Here is a 25,262-nt window from a genome sequence, read left to right as displayed (position 1 = left end):
ATAGTGAATATAATGATTTGGGCTTTATTTTTATTACTTTTAACTCAAGTGGAGTAAAATTAAAATTGGAAGGATAATTAATGTTTTTCAACATTGGTTGAAATTGGGGTTAAGTGACTTGCCAAGAATCACAAAGCTAGGAAGTGTTAAGTGTCTGAGGCTAAATTTGAACTCAGGTCCTCCTGACTTCAGAGCTGGTGATCTATTCACTGCAACATCCAGCTGCCTCAGCATTTATTTCTTTATAAATTTTATGCTCTGCTCTCTTTACATGAATATTGAGCATCTATATGCTTAATCTATATGAAAGAGAATCTATATGAATTCCCTTGAAAGTTGTGAAAACAATATACAAATTATTATTGATATTATTAGTATAAATATTGTGGTTATTTCTATTGTTGACAAGTTCAAATTTATTACTCAATTATGACCTATGACACTTTATACCCTGACATATAAGAAAAATTAAAGTGCTAAGAAAACATTAAATCTGGGTTTGGTTTCTATAGTTGAAGCTGAAATTATGTTCTCTGTTATTCTGAAAGTAGTTTAATCTAATGCTTCATTTTGTTTTGTTCCCCTAATTACTGAGATAAATACACAAATTGGCTCTATTTCCAAAAGTGAAAAATAAAGACTGCAACAATAAATAAAGCAGTTATGAAAAAGACACAATGAAACTTTGTTTTGAATTCCTTTCTTTTTAATCTGTTATCGAATCAGGCTTGTTTTGCATAGTCTTATCTGCTCATTTTCAGAGTAGCTGGTTTAGTTATACATGAACTGGCTTCATACTACTTATCTGTAAGTGGTAAATAAAATCTAATTCTATAAGAAGTATGAGAACATTGCTATTGAAAATACATTTCATGCCTAAGATAATATCTTTTAAGTTTAAAATAAGTCTATACTTAAATGTTTAAGAATAAATTAGGTACAAAATACAGAACCTTCTTTGCATCGCCCACTCTGTTCACAGGCTACTGACAATTGAGTGAAATTGAAAAGGATTAAGGACTAAGAAAATATTTGTGCAACATTATTTGGAGTTCTCTAATTTATTTTCCACATCTAATGACATTGCTAGACCAACAAAACCTTGGCAAGAGAGATGTCATGAACAAATCTGAACAGTAGTTGGATTACCAAATAAAATAAGCCTTATATCTCTATCCAACACAAATAATTGTAAATATATAAATTTAAATGAGAGTAACATATCAAAGCAAGGATGAAATTTAAATAATTGTGGTTGAGTTAATTAGAGAAGTAGGTGAATGATAAACATAGTTATACTTATGTATGCTAATTTTTAAAAAATGTACTTAACATTAATTTTATGATTCCCAATTAAGAAGATGTAAATGTTCTTAGTCCTGAAATATAGTGCCAAGACCCCTGTGAAAGTGGTCACTTAAAAGAACTTTATCTGTAATTAATAATTACATTAGAAACACTCTTTAAAAAGAAATATTCTTTAGTCAGCAATATATACTAATTAAAAGGAAGTTTTGGTGAGTACTAGAATCTATTTAAAGAAGATTAAACAAGTAACTTCAATGAATTTATTAATTCATCATTTCAAATCTTTCCATATCAGCATTTCCATAAATGCAGACTGAAGGTAGTCCAGGTCTTTACTTTTTTTTTTTTTTTTTTCATTTTTTCTATGAATTTCTCACAGTTATTTAGTCCAGCAAGTGAATTTCCTCTAGATTCTTGATAAGGACTTCTTGTCATGGTATGAAATACCACTAAATCATGCACACTCACCGAGTAAGTTAAAATATTAGGAAAATTATACCAAATTGAGTACTAGTATTTTTTCTTTCTCATCTTGTAACACAAATTGTCTATCATATAATAGAAGTTATTGAGGCTAAAGATAAGGTAGTCCTTTCTATCTCCTTCCACCCTCCAATACCTAACAAAACTTAAAACTATTTTGATAAATTTGTCAAGAAATAGAGTTATAAAATAAAATTCAGATTATACTTGGATGTTTCATTCTTTTTTTTTTATCAACTATTTCAAGCACACCGTTTTTACTGTATCAAAATATATTTCCCTTAAGATATGTGTACCTACAGTTAGGGCCTTCTTTAATTAATAAGTAGAAAATATTTTTTTCTTTCCCTTTTCTGAAAAATTATGACCTGATTTATTTCCTAAGGAAAAATAAATTGCTCTTCAATAAATGAAAGAATTGGGTCTCTTAGAGTGCAAGTCTAGTCTCACAAATAATTCTAAAAATTACAGTATATTTATTAGACTGCATCTCACAAAGCTATTTTCTGAATGAAACAAGGCTCTAACATTTAATTTTCTAGTTTAATAGCAGTGGATAAATCAGTACATAAGCTTTTTGTTCACTAGTACCCCATAATCTAGATTTTCCTTAAATTAAACCAGATGGGGATTTCTTAATTCTTTCATTTGAAAGCATTTATAGTGCAGGACTATTAAAGGCAGCTTACTCTGGGAGAATCGAGGTGGATTGTCATTAACATCAGTCAGCGTAATGTTCACCGTAGTAGTCCCTGATAATCCACCCATCTGGCCGCCCATGTCTTTTGCCTGGATAACAACTTGATATTGCTCCCTGTTTTCTCTATTCATGTTTGGCAGAGCAGTCCTGATGATGCCTTTAATAACAAAAAAAGAACAAAAATATTTGCTATTTTGTTATTTGCATGCCCAATATATGTATATTTCTACAATATGGCATTCATTTTATTTTCTGCTAGAATTTGTATTTCTACAGCATAAAGATAAATTAAAAACATAAAAGGCTACTTTTCATAGTATAGAAAATTCAAAACCAATTCAATGAAAATTATTTATATCAAACCATTTTCTACTTTATCATTAAATATACCATTGATTAGGATAATAAATATTAACATTTCTATAGCTCTTTAAGGTTTGCGAAGGATTTTACAAATATTATAATCAACTCTTTTCATAATTCAGTTTTACATCTATTTAAGCAAAATACATATGGATCTATATATTTATTAATTTATACAGCTCTAATAATTATTTAACTTGGAGGATTAATTCACTGTACTAAATGCCCTTTGAAACTGTTCCAACTGGTTTTTGGTTCTTGTTCTTTCATTTTCTTTTCCTCCATATAAAGATCATGAAGATTATATAATAAATGAAAAAGCATAGCTCTGTTTCTGACCTGTTTCAGGCTCCACGGAGAAATATGGTTGTCCTTGGAGTATGCTGTAAATGACTCTGGCACTGTTCCCATAGGAAGGGTCATCAGCATCTGTAGCTGTGACTTGCACCACAGAAGTACCTACAGTATACAAATTCAGTTTTGTTCAGCATAACACCAGAAGGAGGAGCAAAAACTCTATCTTTTATTCAACATTTAAAATGTTTGGGCCTTTCATAATGACCTTTTAAATAAATCTCTACTTGGCAATTTGGTAAAAATAGCATTTTATTTATTTAGCTGCCCAATGACATCATCTCACAAGAAAAAAATTGCAATTGGTTTCTTCTAAAGGAATTTTTTTTTCAAGAATATATCAAGTCTAATGCAGAATTGCATCTATTTCTTTTAAATCAGATTTATGGTTCATTTTAAAGAGCAATGGCAGTACTGTGTGCTGAGAAGAGTACTAAACCAAGAAGAAATACACTGTGTTCAAATCCTGCTTTTATCATTTCCAACATGTATTAATTTCCCCATACTCAGGGGCAAATTTACACTTGATGCAAGGAAAATTTCTAGTAATATAAAATATACTACAGTGTAACAGGAACAGTAGGTTAGAGAGTTTATTATAAAATAAAGTCTTTAAGGAAGATAGCTTGAAATTTTATTGGGTATGTTACAACATATTCTTGTTCAGAACAAGTACAAGTACAAGTACACACTCTCTTAAATACTTTTCATCCGTAAGATTTTGTAACTTTTGAAGTTTCTATGCATTTCATAAGTTAACTTAAAGCAATGCAAATTGAAAATTTAAAATATTTGATTACAAGCTTAAATGCATTTCATGGTGGGAAAATGTTTTCCATATATCTGTCTCAGATTATGTAACATTCACTGGCATATTGAGGGAAATAAATTAGTATAGAATTTGTATGATACAGTTGAGATTTTTCTCTTCCACTGATGCACATAAAGAATCTCTAATTTTTGGGGTCTATACAGTTGTTGGTAATGAAGTTCCTAACTTTTTTAAACGTGCAAACTTAAATCTCTAATAATCTCTTTTTTTTCCTTTTTCGTTTTATCTTTTTCGTACAGCATCTCTAAATCTCATCTAGTTCATCCATAGTTCTGAGTGTATGTCTAACTTCAAGGGTCAAAAACAATTAAAAACTAGTCTAAGATGCTTAATGCATTTTATTCACCTCCACTATAAAATGTGTTACATAACGCTGTTTTAAACTATATACTAGAGCAAGACCTATGTTCGCAAATATCTAATTAACTCAAGTAAATTTTTCAAGAAATATACTGCATCATCATTTTATTACACTTTTATTACATCAGGCATGTTTCCATGTATCAATGACAAAGTATTGGGACTATGATTTGACAAAAGAGTTAACTATACAATAATTGCCTTATCATCTATGACAAAGTTCTATAAAGATTGCAACATATTTGTCTTCAAATCAAGCAAAGAAAAAAAACTTCCATAAACATAATTCATTTTCAAATAATAAATAGTTTTGATCATTTTCTCATTCTTCAGTAACAAAAAATGAAATATTTGTCTTAGAATGATGACATTATTTTATCATCAAATTTTATTCAATAACTTTTTTTTAAAAACAATACTATTTTACATAAATGTTTTACAAACATAAAAAGCACACTCACCTACAACAGACATTTCAGGAACACTGGCAGTATAGATTTCCTCTGGAAATGTTGGTTCATTGTCATTGATGTCATGTATTTTGATGACAAATTCAGATTCAGGTTCCACTGGTCTCAAAGTTCTTCTGTTAATAGCCTGAGCACGAAGGGTATAAAAGGCCTTTTCTTCCCTATCAATTCTCCTAGTGGCATGAATGTCACCTGTTTTTTCATCAATAATAAAAAGAGTTCCTGCTCCATCTCCAGATAAAATATATTTCAGTGATCCATCTCCCTTATCTTGATCTGAGTGAAGCTAGAAGAAATAAATTTTAAAAAGAAAATCAAAAGAAAGTTCACCATTAAGTTGCTTTTGTTGTTTTCTGAAATTCCAAGAAATGATTGTTTAATTAGATAGCACTGCATGCACATAAGAATAGGAGGATCCAGGTAAAGATCCTCGATTTCATAGAGCTGAAGCAAGAAAAACTAAACTTCTAGGGCAAAAAAATAAATATATATATATAAATATGCATATATATACACACATGATTTTAACACATATGTCATATGTTGCTTCAATGTCACAATGGTTCCTAGGCAATCCATTCAATTACATGTACTATTATGCTTCAAAGGAAGCATAAAATACCAGTTTTTATCTTCAAGAATCTTACAATTTAATCAAAAGATTTGCATACAGGACACAAAAAAACCCCAACAAGCAAAACTGCTAATACAAAGAAACATATGTTATTGGTGCATAATTTCCTGGAAAAAATAAAAATTGATTTAACTTTCTTAGGAACTGATAACTGAAGCAATAACTTTCAGGAAAAAAAAAAAACTATTTTCCTGGCACTTGAAATAAGAATACTAAACTAGAAATATTTCTATTCCCTCTCCTTCCCTCATTTCCTATTAATAAGCATACAAAATAGCCTATTATAAAATTCTATGAAGATTTCTTCTTTTATCTATTTACCAGTTAGTATTAACAATCTACAGAATGTTGAATACTGTGTTAGACCCTATGGAGGACAAAAAATAACCTAACCAATTCACCTCAAAAATGATTGATTCTCAGAATTGTCAGATTATTTAGAAAATGTTTAAGTGGTAAAAAGAAGGATTCAATAGTTGTGGTAGCATCTTTTAGTGGAAAGTTTAAGAAGTGATCATAAATTTTGTAAAATTAATTTTGAGAATACTATTGGATATTAAACAGACAAGAGAAAAAACTGCAGGTTTTAAAAACAGTTATAAATTGGATAGCATAATTTGTTATAGTTACCTGGATAGTAGGAACTGAATATTATTATGTGGGTATTTTATAGAGATATTTTCAGGTTTATCTATACTGAAATATGCAAGGAATCAAAAATTCCCCAAAACAATAAGAGACATAAAAATAAGACATTTTCTATTAATTCCTAAAGATTAATAGGCATGAACTTTCAAGAGAGAAAATTAGTTTGGAGCCAAAATTCTGGCTGTAGATTTTATTAGGTGATCCTCTTTACATCTCTTTCATTTTAAATAAAAGCTACTTAATTTCATGGACATGTCTGTTCAATTGATATAGAATTTTAAAAAAAATTAAAGTGAAGAAGTATAAGTTGTGTTCTACTTGAAGGTTTGTTATTTTAAAAGAAAAGAATGGACTTATGATTATAGTAAAGATGGAATAGCTTCCAGGGAAACATCATAAAATAATAATATGGCTAGCTAAAGAAATAATGGAAAATTTAGTGGAATTGAGATAAATAAATATTTCAAAAATTATTATGTTTCTAACTCAATATGATATTCTACTCAGTGGAAACAATGAAGGCATTCTAAATCCCTGACATGTAGGTGGTAAATAGTATAAAGATGATCTGAAAAAATATATTTCTGCATCCCTAAAATGCTTGTCAAAGCACAGGGAAGAAAAATGATTTCCAAACTGTCATGACACTACTAAGCATAAGATATAACATTGGTATGAATGTTTTTTTAGATCAAAGCAACCAGTGCTTTATTCAATGCATCATACTATCTCAAGCAGAATGGCCCGGAAACCACCTCTACCCCTACCCTACAGTCAAAACAATAACTACTGAAATATTATGCTTCATTAATTATTTACCTGTACCATTCTTCCTTACTTCTTATGGAACATTGTGTGTAACTTGGAATTTCACATTCTTCAAAAGACATTAACAAGCTATAAAATACCAACAGAGCAATGAAAACTATCAGGAACCATGGGAAAAAACCCATAAGACATTTCATGAAGGAAATGGGATGTTTAAAAGGGAGAAAAGAAGCCTTAGTGGAAAGTCTTCAAATATTTCATAGCTTTCAAACATTTCAGGAAAGTCATCCTAAGTGAATAAAGAATTATTTTATTCTGCTCCCAAAGATAGATAATAAACATCTTAAAGCACCTATGCATCAAGAACTCTTCTCAGTGCTGGGAATACAAAGATTTAAAATAAAGCAATTATGTACAAACTAGCTATGTGCAAGATAATCTATATTCAAGATGAATTGGAAATAATAAAGAGATAGAAGCCACTGAAATTAAGATTTGGGAAATACTCTAGACTAGAAGGTGTGATTTTAACTGGACCTTGAGCTCAGGGAATGTCAGGAGGCAAAAATGAGGAAAAAAATAGAGTCACTGAAAATGCCAAGAGTGTGGAGATGGGGAGTTTTGTTTATAGAACAACAAGAAGGCTGGCGTCACTGGGATAATAGAATACATATTTGAGGTAAAAGAAAAGGTTTAAGAATATTGGAAAGGTAGAGGAGATGGAAGTAATGAAGGATGTTAAACGTTAAATAATTTTATATTTGATCTTTGAGGATTTAGAACAGCCTCTGGAGTTTTTAAAATAGGAGTTTGGCATGATTAGGCCTATTTACAAAAATAATTTAAGCATCATACATGTTGAATAAATGAATAAAAAAAATCAGGTTGTATATATGTGTGTGTGTGATTTGAAGAAATGAGAAATCTTTTTTTTTTTCAACTAAATAGATTTTTGTTTCATTCAGCTGTATTGTAGATAAATGAATAAATGAATTGTAGAAGAGATAAAAAATACCTGTTTGTAATTACAGTTCTCAAAAAGAGTATTTCTATTTCATTCAGATAGTAGGTTGGTAAGAGTAAAGATTAATGCTGTTAATAAGATAATATAAATAAAAATCTCAGAAAGGTTTTCCATAATACATATTGCATAAAAATAAAATGTTAAGGAAATTTTACAAATGAAAAAAATTATTCTTCACAGTATGCCTAACTAAATACTAACATGAATATAATATTACCATCATCATCATCATCATCATCATCATCATCATCATCATCATCATCATCAACCTCCTCATTTATATTGTAATTACCAAGAGAAGCCAGATTATTTCATTTTTAATATAAGCATTGTACTTGGAAGGCTATAAAAAAGAGGAAAGTAAATTATATGTTTTATAAGAAAGAACTAGGTCTTGGTATTATCCAAGAGAATGAAATAGTAAAGCAAAACAGCTGCTTTATGCAAGGGATCTTTGATTTAATTAATAGTAGGTATTCTTCTCAAATAATACAGATCTTAAATTGTGCTTACCCAGTCTGAGGTATTCCTTAATCTACTCTCATAATTTCAGCAAACAGGGTCTCTTCAAAATAAAGGTAATCTTCCTCACCTTTTTCTTACAGATATTAAAAAAATAGCGATTTTTCTTTATTATGACAATATTATGACAATGACAATTTGGTAATATACCAAATGAAATCTATTTTAAAGTTTTATTAATGTTTTGTTTTTAAATTACAAATATTAACAAATTATCTCTATTTTATGGGAGATCTCTTGCAACAAAATCAAGCAGAAAAAAAAAAAGTGACCTAATCTGAAAGTATATTCAACCTTCCACATTTAAAATACCATCCCTACCTAGCTCTATTTAAAAATGATAACCCAAAAACCCAAGCTAAAACAAGACAAAATACTATCTCCCCTGAGCTCCCACCAATCTGGGGAAAAAAATACATTCCTTGAAAAAAAAAATGCATTGTTAAGCAAAACACATTCCCTCAATGACTGTATGCAAAAAATATTTACGTCTCATTCTACACCAAAAACCCATCATCTTGGTCTAGGATAGCATGTTTTGTCATTGGCTCCTCGGGATTTTGAGTGAATATTTTATTGATAATAATTTTTACAACTCTCAAAGATTTGGGTTTTTTACATTGCTGTTATTTTGTAAGCTGTTTCTCATTCATTTCATTTTTCATTAATTTATAAAAATTCTCAAGATAATTTATTTCATAATATAGATGTTATATTTTAAAACAAAAGTCAATGGATGGGTATTAATTTTTTTCCCCATTTTTGTGCTGTTTTTGTCACCATAAATTAAGCATAGTTTCATTATATATGAACTTTTCATGTTGATTTTGTATAATTTTTTTTTTTCCAGAATGATTAGACTCATTTGAAGTTCCATCAATGGTATGTATTTTTTCATTTTCCACAGTTCTACCACAGTTCCACTGAGTTTCACAATATATATATATATACATATATGTATATATATACATATATATATATTGCATGATATGGTTATAGCATATAGAATATGATTGCAATGATTTTATTTTCCTTTTTATCATTTTTTGACTTTTCTACATAAAAAGTGGAAACAGACTTAATTTTTTTTGCATTTGCATTTCTTACAGAAACACCCTGTTCAATTGAAGATTTTCTATTCAATTCCAACTCCACCCACATCAAATACATAAGTTAAATACTAAGTTAATTTGTTTCCAACAAATATTTTTTAACAAGAAATACAACATACAGTATGATCTTGTACACTAGAATATGACCATGAAGATGTAATGCAATGTACAATGTTATAAAAAAAATCCAGAGTATTGCTCTTACTTTTAGAAAGTATTTCCTTGTTGCATGTATATAATATTCTTACATTATTGATACACTTAGAAGAAAGTTGTCACACTTATAAATATTTATCTTCTCTTAGTTGTTTTTGTTTGAGGTTGATGTGTTGATACTAACATCAGATTTTTTAATCATGTTATTTTTTTCCTTTTCAGATATTTTGGAATTGTTCTCTCAATGTCCTCAAAATTGTGTCACTCCTATAATGATGTTCCTCTTTTTGTATTTGATCTAATTGAGCTCCTGTCTATCAAAATAAGATGAATTATATTTTTCTTTCTTTATAGTTTGTTTTGTTTTTGTATAGTTTGAATTTTTACTAGAAAAGTCTCCATATAGCAAGTAAAAGTTTCTGTCACATAAATACAAAAAACAAAACCAAAGAACACTATAGTTTTCCTGAGAAGAAATTAGATTCATTCTAGCTGAGCCTTTGTTAGTTTGCATTACTAATACTTTGAAAAAAATAAAATAGGGTATTTTCTCTTACTATGACAAAGTAATAACATCTTTATGCTTTTTTTCCAACAATGGAAGAAAAACCACAAAGGAGTGTCTAGAGAGAAATAGCTATGCTACTTTGAATTTTATTAGACTATATTAGAAATCCCTGCATTATCTGAATGAAGCAGTTTTCATCAGCTGAGATGGGATAGTATCAAATGAAGGAACAACCTTTTCAAATTAAGCCAGTGTCTGGACTAGTCTTGAACCTGCAGCTGCTATAATGAGTTGACCCTGAGGGGAAACAGAAATTTCTGGAGGCGATTGGCTATCCCAATTAAGCCCCAAAAGCTCCTTATCTTGGTTGAAACTGATAGGACATAAAAGGGACTTATATTACTTGAAATGGAGGAACTGCAATTCAAGCCTATTGGTACTGATTTCTAAGCAGTTACAGAAGGTACTAAGAAAGGAAATAATATTACCTTTGTAAAAAGTCATACCTTTACTCTCCCTTGTTGGAAACCATGCTTTTGAAGTTCTCCTCAAGCTTTACCCAATTGTTTTTCTTTATTTTTTTTTTCACTTTCCATTTGACTTCTTTACTTTTTTTTCTTTATACAATATTTTGCCTTCCCTGCACTTCTTTCTTTCCTTATTTCTATAGTTATTTTTAATTGCCTTTCGGACTTCCTAATTTTGCCTCCTTTTCCTTTCTATCTCTCTAAAATTCAGGAAATTGTGGTTAAAAAAATAAGAACTTTTTTTTTTTTTCTATTTAGTTGCAGATGCTGAATTGTTATTTCATTTTTCAAAGTTCACTAATACTTTCTTGACACATATTCTTTTTTGCTGTTTTGCTCCCCCCCTTTTTAATTATGAGAAGTTCCAGCACATATTGTATGCCAAGCAAGCTTCACATTGATAAAACAGTCATTTTTGATTTACAATGATTTGAATTGATATTGATATTCTGTTGCATAAAAGTGCTAATTTTATTTAATGCAGAGAATTTTTGCTACATTATCATGGTAGTGGCAGGTTTTAGTTTTTCAGCAAACACCTGTTCTCTGCTGTGAAACATTTGTGCCACAAATCTTTAAGAAGAATTTTATGTTAATGCTGACCTTTTCTTTCCTTGAAGAGGGCCTATTAAAAATTCACAACCTGCTGTGTTCATTGTAAATTCACTATGCAGATAAAGGACATGGCAAGATACATGACAATTAAGGAAAATAGAACAACTGGTATTGCACTATACTTTTTTAAAATTTAGTTTTCTTAGTACTTGTTGGTCTTCAATATTTGGAGGTTTAACCTTAACCAATATTATACATAACTATTAAAGAAATGCACTAAATGATTTTAAGACATATAAAACATCCATGTATTTAGAAAAGACTTTATATTTTTGAAAGATGTGGATCTCTATAGGATTCTTTGCAATAATTCATTTTTATCTATACCTAATTCTCAGAATGTTATAACTGGGAGGAACCTTGAATCTAGACTAATCCTCTAATTTTATAGCTAAAAAGATGAGTCATAGAGAAGACCAAGTTCATAAAAATAATTTAGAATTCATCAAGACCTAATTTCAAATCCACCTCTGACACTAATTGTTTGACCATTGAAATTTAACAATTTTCCTGGTCCTCTGTTTCTTTATGTATAAAATTTATTATGAGGATCAATTAAGATAATGACTTTAAGACTAATATAGTGACAATTCTGAGACCTGAATATTTGTGTTCTTACTTGTAGCTCATTGTGATTTTCACTAAACATTTCTAAATGACTTTTTAAAGAAGTAGGTTAAGTTTGGGCATCAAAGTACAAAAGAAATACCTACCAAGGGGCATATAATAAACTCAAGTTTCTCTTGTTTTCTTACTTCTTTGAATGAAATATCCAGCTAGTTTACAAAACACATAGAAATATGTTTATTTGTCATTTTAAAATAGAGCATGGACCTAGAATCAGGAAGAACTCAGTTCAAATACTGCCTTAGACACTGAATGTATGACTGGGCAAGTTATTTAATCATTTAAAAAAAATCATTTCCTTCTTTTATAAAATGAGAAAAATAATAGCACCTATCTCCTAATATTATTTTAAGGATGAAATGAGAATATCTTTGATGTATCCTGCAAACTTTAAAGCACTATAGAAATGAAAGGCATTTATTATTATTGTTGTTATGACAACAATCTTGAGGTGATTATATATATAATATATATATATTTGTGATATATATTATGATCATTCATATCATTATATTCCTTTATGGTATGTGAGCATTTGATTCTATTTCAAGAGCACATATGGAGAAATCATAAATAAGTTTGAAATTTATGAGCATCCTTTGAATGGTACTATTAATCAAAGAGAAAAAAAGTGTACAAAACAGACATTCAGAATTTCTATGAGTTGAATCTTTTTAAAATATATATGAAAAGTTTAGTGCATGCATTATCTTGTGATGATGACTTTATGTGGGATTTTCCTATGTGGCAGCTGGGCTGTGTCTATATTTGTCAAGAAATAATCTATAGTGTGTGGCATAAATAATGCTATCCCCATCATATCAACATTAACATTCTTCTTTAATTGTTTCAGAAAGTAAAATATTAAGTCTAGTAATATGAAATTTGCATCAAAAAAAGGAGGTAAGTGGAAATGATTCTTACCCTTTAATCACTTTAAAGCCAACTTTCAAGCTGAATACACACTCACACCCACACACTGTTATTTTATTGCTATTGTGTGGTTTTAGGAGGAAGGGAGTAGAAGCTTGGGGAGGGGTGATAAATGAGATAGGTAAAAATTGAATGAGAAACAAAATATTTGTACTTTTTAAAATCATGGTATAGGACAGGACAGAGAAAGTATATATGCCACCTCAAAACATTTTTTTCACTGCTTTTAGATTTGTGTGTTTATTTATTTATTTTTTAATTGATAATTTAGTTTAGACCAATGCTGCAAATTAGATCACATAAATCATTTTAAAATGTTAGGGTAAATTATCTATGAAAAACAGATCATTTAGGGCAGATGGTTCTGCACATTCCCTTATGTGGCAAATTTGGATGAAGACTTTTCTACCACAAGGGTCCTTTTTGTACCCAGAAGGCAAAATTGAATGGGCCAAATGAAAAATAAAATTCTTTAATTTTTTGGGCAGTATTTTTAGACCTTTGAAGTAGTTTATATAGCCCACTACAAATTTTCTGAACTACTAGTAAATCCCTCCTGGCTAGTAAACAAGTTTATTTTGAAAAGCATTTAAACTTAATTCAGTCCTTTAAGTTACCACTCACTTAAACACTACTGCAGTACAGCAAATGGTCTCCCAATGTTTCTATAATTGAGATCACATTTATTCCTAAACAATAAGCTCACTACACAAAGTCACAGAGTGACTTTCTCATCATATAAATATCTGTATGTATACACATATTTGTATTTGTATACATTTTTATGCATATGTAATTCTCATGAGTAATTGTATTCTTCACCCATAATCTATATATATAGATAACCATAATCTAGATAGAAGATATTTTTATACTTACATACATGAGTACATGATAGATTTATAAGACTGCTTTTCCATACCCACTATATATAAATAAATGATGACAGAGAGAAAGATTAGTAGACAGATATAGGACAAAGAATAGATGATCAAATATGAAGAAAAAAATTTAAACAAAATCAAAGAAAATAACAGAAAGACAACAGAGACACCAGAAGGATACTTCTTCCAAAATATACATAAAGAAACAAATGAAAGTACAAAACTGATAAAGATAACAATGAAGATGAGAACACAGAATTTTATGGACCAAATATGGTAACAACCTCCTTATAGGTCAACACTGCTTTTGTTGGACCACATTACAACATTGTAGCATACATAAAAAGGGCAAAGAATTCAGATAATACAGAGAACTGAGTGAGGCTTTGAATAGTGTGCAGTGGTCAAATCAAGGGTAGCATTACGGGGAAAGAGTTTCTACTGTTTAAGAAAGAAAAGGTCTCTAGAAGAATAAATGAGGATGAGAAGGGGAAGATTACAAAGAAGGAAAGCAAATGGGGATCTTTTTTTAGAGGTGTGTGTGGAGGGTTTCCACTAACAAATGTTGCAATGAGGAAAAAGAGATGTGCAGTGGGTGGAGATGAGGATCTTATATTGGTTGAGATCTGGTTGATATAGTTCTTCAAAAGGCTACTAATGGACATTTAAATAAGTGGAATACTTTTAAGCATTACTGATCAAAAGACCAGAGCTGAATAGAAAATATGATTTTTAAATTAAAAAAAAACACAAGAGATACATAAAAATATAAACATGAAAGAAAAATTATAAGGGAGGAAATAAGATAAAACTGCTTACCTTTCAATATGGAAAGATAATAGTGCAACTTTTAAGAATTTTATTATTATTAGATAAATGAAAGGATTAAACAGAGAAAGATTTTACATAGAAAGAGGGGACATAAGTAAGTTGGTTATGTTGCTATGATATTAAAAATGTATAGAGTAAAAGGAGGAATGGCATGGGAGAAGAAATAAGGGAAAGAAAAAATAAATTTTGTAAAACAGCACTTTTAGAGAAGAAATAGTTTGGGGGAGGTGGACAATGTGTGTATCTCACTCATATCTAATTTTTTTCAAAGAAGATACACATATACATATAAATATATATATATATATGTCATATATATATATATATATATATATATACACACACACATGTGTAGGTATGGATATATGTATGTGTACTCATATACAAACACATGCACACTCAATTGGAAATAGAAATCTGTTTTATTCAAAAGGGAACTAAGAGGAGAAAGGGGTGATAGGGAGGGGTTGATAAGAAGGAGGGCAGATAAAATAAATCATGATTAGAGGCAAAACAGACTTTAGAGGAGTAACAGGATTAAAAGGAGTTAAAGATCAACAGAAGAAAATAGGATAGAGAAAAATGCTTAGTTAGTAATTGTGAATAGACCAAACTTGGCCATAAATTGGAAGCAGTTAAAGAACGGACTAAAAACCACAATAGAACAGTATTTTTGTTGTTGTTTATTATTATTATTGTTATTATTTACTTGTTTGTTTCTTTGTTTGTTTTTTTCCTTACTTTATAAGAAGCATGCTTGGGACAAAAAGACACACATGTATCAACTGAAATAAAAAAGACAGGGTCAAATATATGACCCCAAATAGATATAATTAAAACTGATAAGAAATGAATCTACATCTTGCTAAAAGACATGACAGACAATACAGACAATGAAGTAATAGCAATACTAAATACATGTGCACCAAATGGAAAAGCATCCAAATTATTAAAGGGAAAATAAAATGAATTACAAAAAGAAATGGAGAGTAAACCTATCTTATTGAAGATTCTCAAATTTCTTCACTAACTAGATACATGTAACCATAAAACAAATAACAAGGAAATAAAGGAGAAGAAGAAGTTTTAAAAAATGTTGTTTTCAGGAGAAAACAATATGGGGACAGAAAGGAGTGCATCTTTCATCAGTTATATATGGCAAATTCACAAAAAAGATCATATATTAGGGAATAATTACCTTATAACTAAGTGCAGGAAAAAAACACAGAAATATTGAAGACACTATTTTAAGACTATAAAGCAATAAAAAAAATTAAATGATGTATCATGGGAGTATACATTAAAATTAACTGAGAACTACATAATTTTCTACTAAAAAATGAGTAGGTCAAAGAACAAAATCTACAATGTACAAACAAAACTAACGCAAACAAGATAAGGTAAGAAACAAATTGGGAAAACATTTTTACAGTTAAAGGTTCTGATAAAGGTCTCATCTCCAAAATATACAGAGAATTGACTCTAATTTATAAGAAATCAAGCCATTCTCCAATTGATAAATGGTCAAAGGATATGAACAGACAATTTTCAGATGATGAAATTGAAACTATTTCCACTCATATGAAAGAGGGTTCCAAATCACTATTGATCAGAGAAATGCAAATTAAGACAACTCTGAGATACCACTACATACCTCTCAGATTGGCTAAGATGACAGGAACAAATAATGGTGAATGTTGGAGGGGATGTGGAAAAACTGGGACACTGATGCACTGTTGGTGGAGTTGTGAAAGAATCCAATCATTCTGGAGAGCAATCTGGAATTATGCCCAAAAAGTTATCAAACTGTGTATACTCTTTGATCCAGCAGTGCTACTACTGGGCTTATATCCCAAGGAAATACTAAAGAAGGGAAAGGGACCTGCATGTGCCAAAATGTTTGTGGCAGCCTTTTTTGTAGTGGCTAGAAACTGGAAGATGAATGGATGTCCATCAATTGGAGAATGGTTGGGTAAATTATGGTATATGAATGTTATGGAATATTATTGTTCTGTAAGAAATGACCAACAGGAGGAATAAAGAGAGACTTGGAGAGAATTACATCAACTGATGCTGAGTGAAACGAGCAGAACTAGGAGGTCATTATATACTTCAACAATGATACTGTATGAGGATGTATTCTGATGGAAGTGGATATCTTCAACATAGAGAAGAGCTAATCCAATTCCAATTGATCAATGATGGACAGAATCAGCTATACCCAGAAAAGTAACACTGGGAAATGAGTGTAAACTGTTAGCATTTTTTTGTTTTTCTCCCCAGATTATTTTTACCTTCCAAATCCAATTTTTCCTTTGCATCAACAACAACAACAAAATTCGGTTCTGCACATATATCTTGTACCTAGCATATACTATAAGATATTTAATATGCATGGCAATGCCTGCCATGGGAGGGGGTGGAGGGAAGGAGGGGAAAAAATCGGAACAGAAGGGAGTACAAGGGATAATGTTGTAAAAAATTATCTATGCATATGTACTGTCAAAAAATGTTATAATTATAAAATTAATAAAAAAAAGAACAAAATCATTCATTTATTAACTTGAATTACCAAAATGAGATATTTAGAAATTTGTGAGATGCAGCAAAAAGAGTACTTGAGGGGATGAGGGGAATGTATAAACTACGATTCTGCCACAATAAAATTGAGAAAGAACAAATTAGTAGAGGAGATGTGCAACTAAAAAATTCTGGAAAAAATTAAAATCCCTTATTAATCAACAGAATGAAAATCCTGAAAATCAAAGAGATATTTAAAGAATAGGAATTTTTAAAATGAATTAATTAATAAATTAATAAATATAGTTTTATGGGGGAAAGAAAATAAATAAACCTTGGTTTAATGTAATTAAAAAAAAAAAAAAAAGAAAACAACCAGATTACTACCATTATAGATGAACAGGATAAATGTAGACTCTTAAAAATAAAACTAAAACAATTATTAGGAATTATATTGTGCAATTATATATTAATAAAACTGAAAAGCTGAAATCGAGGGAAGAAGATGATAGGAAAAAAAGCTGGGAACTTATTTGAGTCTCTCAAATTTCCATGCAAACAACTTTAAATTAAATCTCAAAATGAATTCTTCAGTAGCATAACATATAAAAGGAGGGGTGAAACAATTTTCCAGGCCAAAACAACTTAGAAGGACTCTAGGAAAGGTCTCTTTTTCAGCTAAAAAGAGATTAAAGACCACCAGAGAAAATGTCCAGGCAAACCCAACAGGAACTTCCTTGCCCCAGCACAAATCAGCATTGAATGCTTCAGGGTCCCTGAACTGTTGGCCAGCTGTAAGCTTGTAGCCATTAACAAGTAAGCAGCCCCAGAGACCTCAGTGTAACAGGCCAATGTACCTTGATTTTGATGAGATGAGATGAAAACAAAACAAAACAAAACAAAAAAACCCACAAGGTATGAGAAAGGAGATTGCACTGGGTGAGAAGGAATGGAAAAGAAAGAATGCAGTAAATTATCTCATAAAGAGATCTGAAAGTTCTATTACAGTGGAGGCGAGCATCACTTGAATTTTATTCTCATTAGATTGGGCTCATTGAGGGAATAACACACACCCTCAGTTAGTTATTTTAATCTATTTTAAACTATAGGGAAGTAGAAAAAGAGAGGGCAACAACAGGTAATGGTAAAAGGAAGGGTGGATTAAGGTAAGTGGTAGTTAGAAGAAAATGCTGGTGAAGAGAGATAGAGTAAAATGAGCAGTATGAGGGAGAAAGAGAAAGAGAGACAGATGGAGAAATGGAAAGAGAGAAACAGAGAAAAATAAGAGATAATAAGATAAAGGAAAATACATAATAAAAGCATAATTCTGAATATGAATGAGATGAATCCATCCATAAAGCAAATGGAAAACAGAGGGGACTAATTACTAGAATCCTTCAGTATGTTATTTACAAGCAACACCATTAAAACAGACAGACACACACCAGTAAAGGAAAAGGTTAAAAAAGAATCTATTATGCTGCAGCTGAATTTTTTTTTAAATTGGTAACAATCATGATTTCAGACCAAAAAAAAAAAAAAGAAAAAAAAGAAAAGAAAAGGAAAAAAAAGGCAAAAATAGATGTAATTAAAAGAGACAATAGAACCATATCTTGCTAAAAGGTAATAAAGACAATGAAACAATGAAGTCCCATGAATACTAAACTTATATTACCAAATAATATAGCATGCAGATTTCCAAAGGAGAAGTTAAATTAATTATAGGAGGAAATGGATAGTAAAACTATATGATTGAGGATTTCAACTTTCCCCTCACAGAAATAAACCTATTCAATCACAAAATAAACAATAAAGAAAAAGAGAAAGTAAATAGGATAAAGTTAAATATAACAGGCTTCCAGAGAAAAAAATGAATGATGATTTTAAAGGAATATACTTTTTTCAGCAGTACATGGCACCTAAACAAAAATTGACCATATATTAGAAAATAAAATATTCACAATCAAATGCTAAATGATATTATACTTAGAAAATCCTAGAAAATCATCCTATTTGAAACCATTAACAGCTTTAGCAAAGTTGCAGGATGTAAAATAAATTCACACAAATCATCAGCATTTCTATATATTACTGACAAAACCCAGCAGTAAGAGATAGAAAGAGAAATTCCATTTAAAATAAACTGAACAAAATAAAATATTTTGGCATCTACTAGTCAAGACAAACCCAAGAATTATAACACAATTGCAAAACAATAAAAAATGTTGGAGGGAAGGTAGGAAAACTGGGACACTGATGCATTGTTGGTGGAGTTGTGAAAGAATACAACCATTCTCGAGAGCAATTTGGGACCATCGCAATAAGGCTATAAAACTGTGCCTACTCTTTAACCAAGTAGTACCACTATAGGCTCTATATCCTAAGGAAGGCATAAGGAGGGGAAAGGACCCACATTTGCAAAAATGTTTGTAGATTTCTTTTGTGGTAGCAAAGAAATGGAAAATGACTAGATGCCCATCAATTGGGCAGTAGATACATAACTTGTTACATGTGAAGGTAATAGACTATTATTCTTCTATTAAAAATAATGAACAAACTGATTTTAGAAAGGTCTGGAAAGCTTTACATGAAATGAAGCTGAGCAAAACAAGCAGAAACAGGAATACTTTGTACACAGTAACAGCAAGATTGTGTGATTATCAACTAGAAAGACTTGGTTCTTCTCAGTGGTTCAAGACAATCCTAATAGACTTTGGACAGAAAATGCCATCTGCATCCAGAAAAAGAATTATGGAGATTGAATGTAAATCAACACAATCTATGTTCACATCTTGTTTCCTGTTTTTGTTTTTGTTTTTTTTTCCTGTCTTGTGATTTTTCCTTTTTGTTCTGATTTTTCTCTGCATAATGAAATGTATATTAAAAAGTTAATATACATATATGACCAGAAAAAAATAAAGCAATTTAACAAAATTAAAAAAAAAAAAACTATTTTCCCTATTAAAAAAAAAAAAGAAGAAAATCATAGATGGTAGAGAGAAGCAAAGAAGATGCCTGAGCTCTCCTTTAAAACAACATTAAATCAAATCTGTAAGTGGATTCTGAGTTGATAGCTTTTTACAGAACAGTGGAATGAAACAATTTCCAGCTCAAGGTAACTTACAAAAGCTTCGGGAAAGGTCTGTCCTACTTGGGCGAAAGAGGAGCAGTACCTAGCACAAAGTGTCCAGGCAAGCAAGAAAGATTCTTAGTCTTAGCAACTGACACCCTTTGGTCCTGGCTCAGCAGAAGAGTGACACAGCAAGGCAGCTGTGAGGCCCCAGCTCAGAAAAGTAAGCTAATTATCAGACCTGGATAACCAGGAAATAATAGGCATGACTAGTTGGGGCATCCCAGCACATTGAGGAAAACATCTGGACATCAGGCCCAAGCACTTAAAGGCAGTATCCCACCCATGTTCTGCAATATAAGAAAACTTGGAGAATTTCTCCTGTGCCCCAGGAGCAGAGCTCAAATTTTAAAATCATGAACAGGGAGAGAGAGAGAGAGAGAGAGAGAGAGAGAGAGAGAGAGAGAGAGAGAGAGAGAGAGAGAGAGAGAGAGAGAGAGAGAATGAGAATCTACACCATGAGTTCTAACATATTGATAGGGAAGATCAAGACAACACTGTCAAAATGAGTATATGAAAATCCTTAAAGAGAATATTAGTTGCTGTCAAGCCCCCAAAAACTTTGAAAGAGCTAAAAATGGATTTTTGGAATCAAATAAGAGAGGCAGAAGAAAATGAGGAAAGAAATAAGAGATATGAAGGAGAGAATCAACAGTTTAGAAAAGGAAGGAAAATAGTGCCTCAAGAAAATAATTCCTTTAAAAATACAATTGGCCAAGGGAAGATTCTAGGAAGATGACAGAATAGGTTGGGAAATTTCAAGCTCTCTCAATTTTTCCCACAAATACAACAAACTTGTGTCTCAGTGCAAACATAGACTGGTGAAAAACCAAGAAGACTAGGTGGAGACAATGGTCCTCCTAATACAATCTGACAAGATCTAAGAAAGATCCAGGATTGGGAATTAAGTTGTCTGAAGTGCAAAGGCCTACAGGCTAGGTGTACAGAAACATCAAGTGGGGATCTCTTAGGCTATCTGGTTGTGACCGGAGCCTCAGCAGGAACCACAGAGACTTTCACCTCCAGACTGTCAAGGGATTTGAATCCAGGAAGACAGAGTTAACCTCATTAGGAACACCGGGTCCAACTCTGCTGCTGAAACATGACCCTAGGTGAGAAGTAACCAGCCCATTCCTGAGTGCAGAAGCAATGGGGGACAGGGGCACTGCTGGCTGTGGGGAAATTGCAGGAGGGTGGAACTCTTGGTTTGGGGTTACTGGTCAGAATAGAGAGCTGAAGGGAAGTTTGAGGCACCATCCCCCCATCCCACTATTAGAGGTGCTTATACTAATACCTCTTATTAAAAAAAAAAAAAAAAAAAAGGAACTGGCAAAGAAGAAATAACCCCACCACTGAAACATATTATGGGAACAGGGAAGACCAGAATTCAAAGGAGTACACTTCAGTGGGGAAAAAAAAAAAAAAAAAAAAGCTTCTATCCCAAAAATTATAATGAAATGACTTCATGTCCAGAGAGAGTTTATAGAAGGATTCAGAAAAGAATTCAAAAATCAAATGAGAAACACTGAGGAAAAACTAAAGAAATTAAACCCTAAAAAAATAAAACAGGTCATGACCAAAAACAGAGCCTGGATGGCATTCTTCAAGAGATCATCAAGAAAAATTGTTCTGATATGCAAGAATCAGAGAGTGAAATAGTCATGGAAAAATCCATCCATCACCTCCATAAAAAATTATCAAAAGGAAAAGTCCAATGAATGTTGCAAAGTCCGTAACTCTAATCTAAAGGTAAAACATACTACAAGCTGACAGACAAAAACAATTCAAGTAACTAGGAAAAACCCAGGATCTGGCAGCTTCTACAATAAATGATGGGAGGACCTGGGACATCATACCCCAAAAAGTGAAGAATCTGGGGTTACAACCAAAAAGTTAATTATCCACTTAGACTGAATATCATCTTTCAGGGGAGATGAATTTTCAGCAAAGTAAGAGATTTTCAATCATGTCAAATGAAAATAACAGAACTACGCAGAAAATCTGATCTTTAAATGCAGAACCCAAAAGAAGCACAGAAACAGGGGGAATATATATATATATATATATATATATATATATATATAGCTATATATCTATATATAAAATTTAAAGGTTAAACTGTTTATATCCCAAAATAGGACAATGATATCTGTAATTCCTAAGAACTGTATCTGTTATTATCTGTTATTGTAGCAGTTAGAGGGGCAAAAATGGATGGGGACTATGGCTGTGAATGGATGGTGGTGCTATGAAATAAAATAAAAGATATTAAAGAGTGGAAAAGAACTATACAGGGAGAAGAGGAAAGAGGAGGTATAACTGGACAATTTATACCACATGAAGAGACTCTAATGACCCATTACAATTGAGGGAAAGAAGGAATAGGGATAAGCATTGTCTGAAGTTTGGGCTCAAAGAAGGAATGACTTAATTATTCAGTTGGGTACAGAAATATATCTTATTTAAAGCTGTTCATATCTGGCCTCAAAAACTTAACACTTCCTAGCTGTGTGATCGTGGCAAGTTACTTAACCCTAATTGCCTCAGCAAAAAAAAAAAAAAAAAAAAAAAAGGACCTTAATGAGATAACATACAAAAACTTATGGGATGCAGCCAAAGCAATTTTTAGGAGAAATTTTATATCTCTAAATATTTACATAGATAAAATAGAGAAAGAGGGGCATGCAAATAAAAAAAAGCTAGAAAAAGACCAAATTAAAAACTTCCAATTAAGTACCAAATTAGAAATTCTGAAATTCAAAGAAGAGATTAATAAAATTAGAACTAAGAAAACTATTGACCAATTAATAAAACTAAGACTTAGTTTTATAGGGAGGGGAAAAAAACAAAACAAAAAAGAGAAACTCTTGGTTAAATTGATTAGAAAAAAGGAAAGAAAAAAATCAAATTGCTAAAATCAAAAATGAAATTGGTGAATTTATCACCAATGAAAAGAAATTAAAGCAACAATTAGGAGTCCAACTGTATGCCAACAAGCCTGATAATCTAACTGAATTACCAGATTACTAGAAGAGGAAATAAATTACATTAATAATCCCATTTTAGAAAAACAAATTGAACAAGCCATCAAGGAAATCCCTAAAAAAAAAAAAAAAATCTACATGGCTTAATGGATTTATTTACAGGTGAATTCTACCAAACAATGTAAAAAGCAATTCATTCCAATACTATGTAAACTATTTTAAAAGATCAGTGAAGGAGTCCTGCCAAATTCCTTTTATCCTACAAATATGACACTGATACCTAAACCAGGAAGAGTCAAAAGAAAGAAAGAAAACTACAGAATGATCTTCCTAATGAATATTGATACAAATATTTTATATAAAATATTAGCAAAGAGATTACAGCAATTTAAAGGATAATACAGTCTGACCAAGTGGGATTTATAGGTGGAATGCAGGGCTGGCTCAATATCAGGTTAGCATAACTGACTATATCAAAACCTGAACTAACCAGAAATCATATGATAATCTCAATTTGTGCAGAAATTTTTTTTGACAAAAGCAATGCTTAATCATATTAAAAACACTAGAAAGAATAGTAATAAAGAGAACTTTTCTTAAAATAATAGGGAGTATCTATCTAAAATCTATAGCAAACACTATTTGTAGTGGAGAGAAGCTGGGCACATTTCTTATAAAAACAGGGTGAAACAAGGGACACCTATTATCACTACTATTATGCAATATTTTACTACAGATGTTAACTTTAACAATAGGAAAAGAAAAAAATAAATTAGAATAGGTGACAAGAAGATAAAACAATCATTCTTTACATATAATATGATATGCTTAAAGAACCCTTAAACATAATCATAAAATCTACTCAAAACCAATAACAATTTTAGCCCAATTGCAGGGTATAAAATAAACCAACACAAATCATCAGCATTTTTATATATTAATGACAAAGCCCACCAGGAAGAGATAGAAAGAAATTCAATTTAGGATAACAGTAGACAAAATACAATATTTGGGTATCTACTTGCCAAGACAAATCCAGGAACTATATGAATACAATTATAAAACACTTCTTACACAAATAAAGTCAGATCTAAACAACTGGGAAAATATCAATTATTCAAGGGTAGGCTGAGCTAATATAATAAAAATGACAATTCTGCTTAAATTGATCTACTTATTCAGTGTCATAAAAATTGAACTGTCAAAAATATTTTATAGAGGTAGAAAAAATAATAACAAAATTCATATGGAAGAACAAAAGGGCAAGAATATCAAAGGAATTAATGGGGAAAATACAAAGAATAGTGTCTGAGCAATACCAGATCTAAAACCATATTATAAATCCACAGTCACAAAAGCATTTGATAATGGCTAAAAAATAGAATGGTGGATTAGTGGAATAGGTTATATACACATGACACCATAAACAAAGCCTATTTCATTATTTGCTCTTGTATTCGATAAACCTCTAATTTTCAGGTTCTAATATAAGAACTGGGTATTTGACAAAAATTGCTGGGAAAACTGGAAAATGATATGTCAGAAACTTGGCACACATCTACATTTTATATCCCATACCCAAAGTAAGTTCAAAATGAGTACATGATTTGGGTGCAAAAAGGTGATTCCATAAATAAATCAGGAGAGCAAAGGATAATTTACCTAAAAGATTATTTAAAAAGGTAAGAATTTATGGTCAAAGACAAACTAGAGAACATAATGAAATCAAAATGGACAACTTTGATTACATTAAATTAAAAAAGGTTTTGTATCAATAAAACCAATGGAAATAAGATTAAAAGAGAAATACAAAACTGGGAAAAAGTCTTTACAGTCGATATTTATGATAAGAACCTCATTTCTAAAATGTACAAAGAATTGCATTAAATTCATAAAAATACTAGTCATTCTTCAATTAATAAGTGGTCAAAGGATATGAACAGACAATTTTTACAAGAAGAAATTAAAG

General features: G+C 30.8%; 1 protein-coding gene across 1 annotated transcript in view; it reads right to left on the bottom strand.

The window, feature by feature from the left end:
* Positions 1-25,262, bottom strand: part of CDH10 (cadherin 10) — a 286,590-nt gene that overhangs the window by 79,734 nt on the left and 181,594 nt on the right. The window contains exons 3-5 of the mRNA XM_074279076.1: positions 4,862-5,156; positions 3,194-3,313; positions 2,481-2,648 (exon numbers count right to left, since the gene is read on the bottom strand). Of these exons, the coding sequence (XP_074135177.1) occupies positions 2,481-2,648; positions 3,194-3,313; positions 4,862-5,156 (583 nt within the window). The remainder of the gene's footprint in view (positions 1-2,480; positions 2,649-3,193; positions 3,314-4,861; positions 5,157-25,262) is intronic.

This window comes from Sminthopsis crassicaudata, chromosome 1 (assembly GCF_048593235.1).
Source record: "Sminthopsis crassicaudata isolate SCR6 chromosome 1, ASM4859323v1, whole genome shotgun sequence".
NCBI lineage: Eukaryota > Metazoa > Chordata > Mammalia > Dasyuromorphia > Dasyuridae > Sminthopsis > Sminthopsis crassicaudata.
This window is presented reverse-complemented; position numbering and strand designations above follow the sequence as displayed.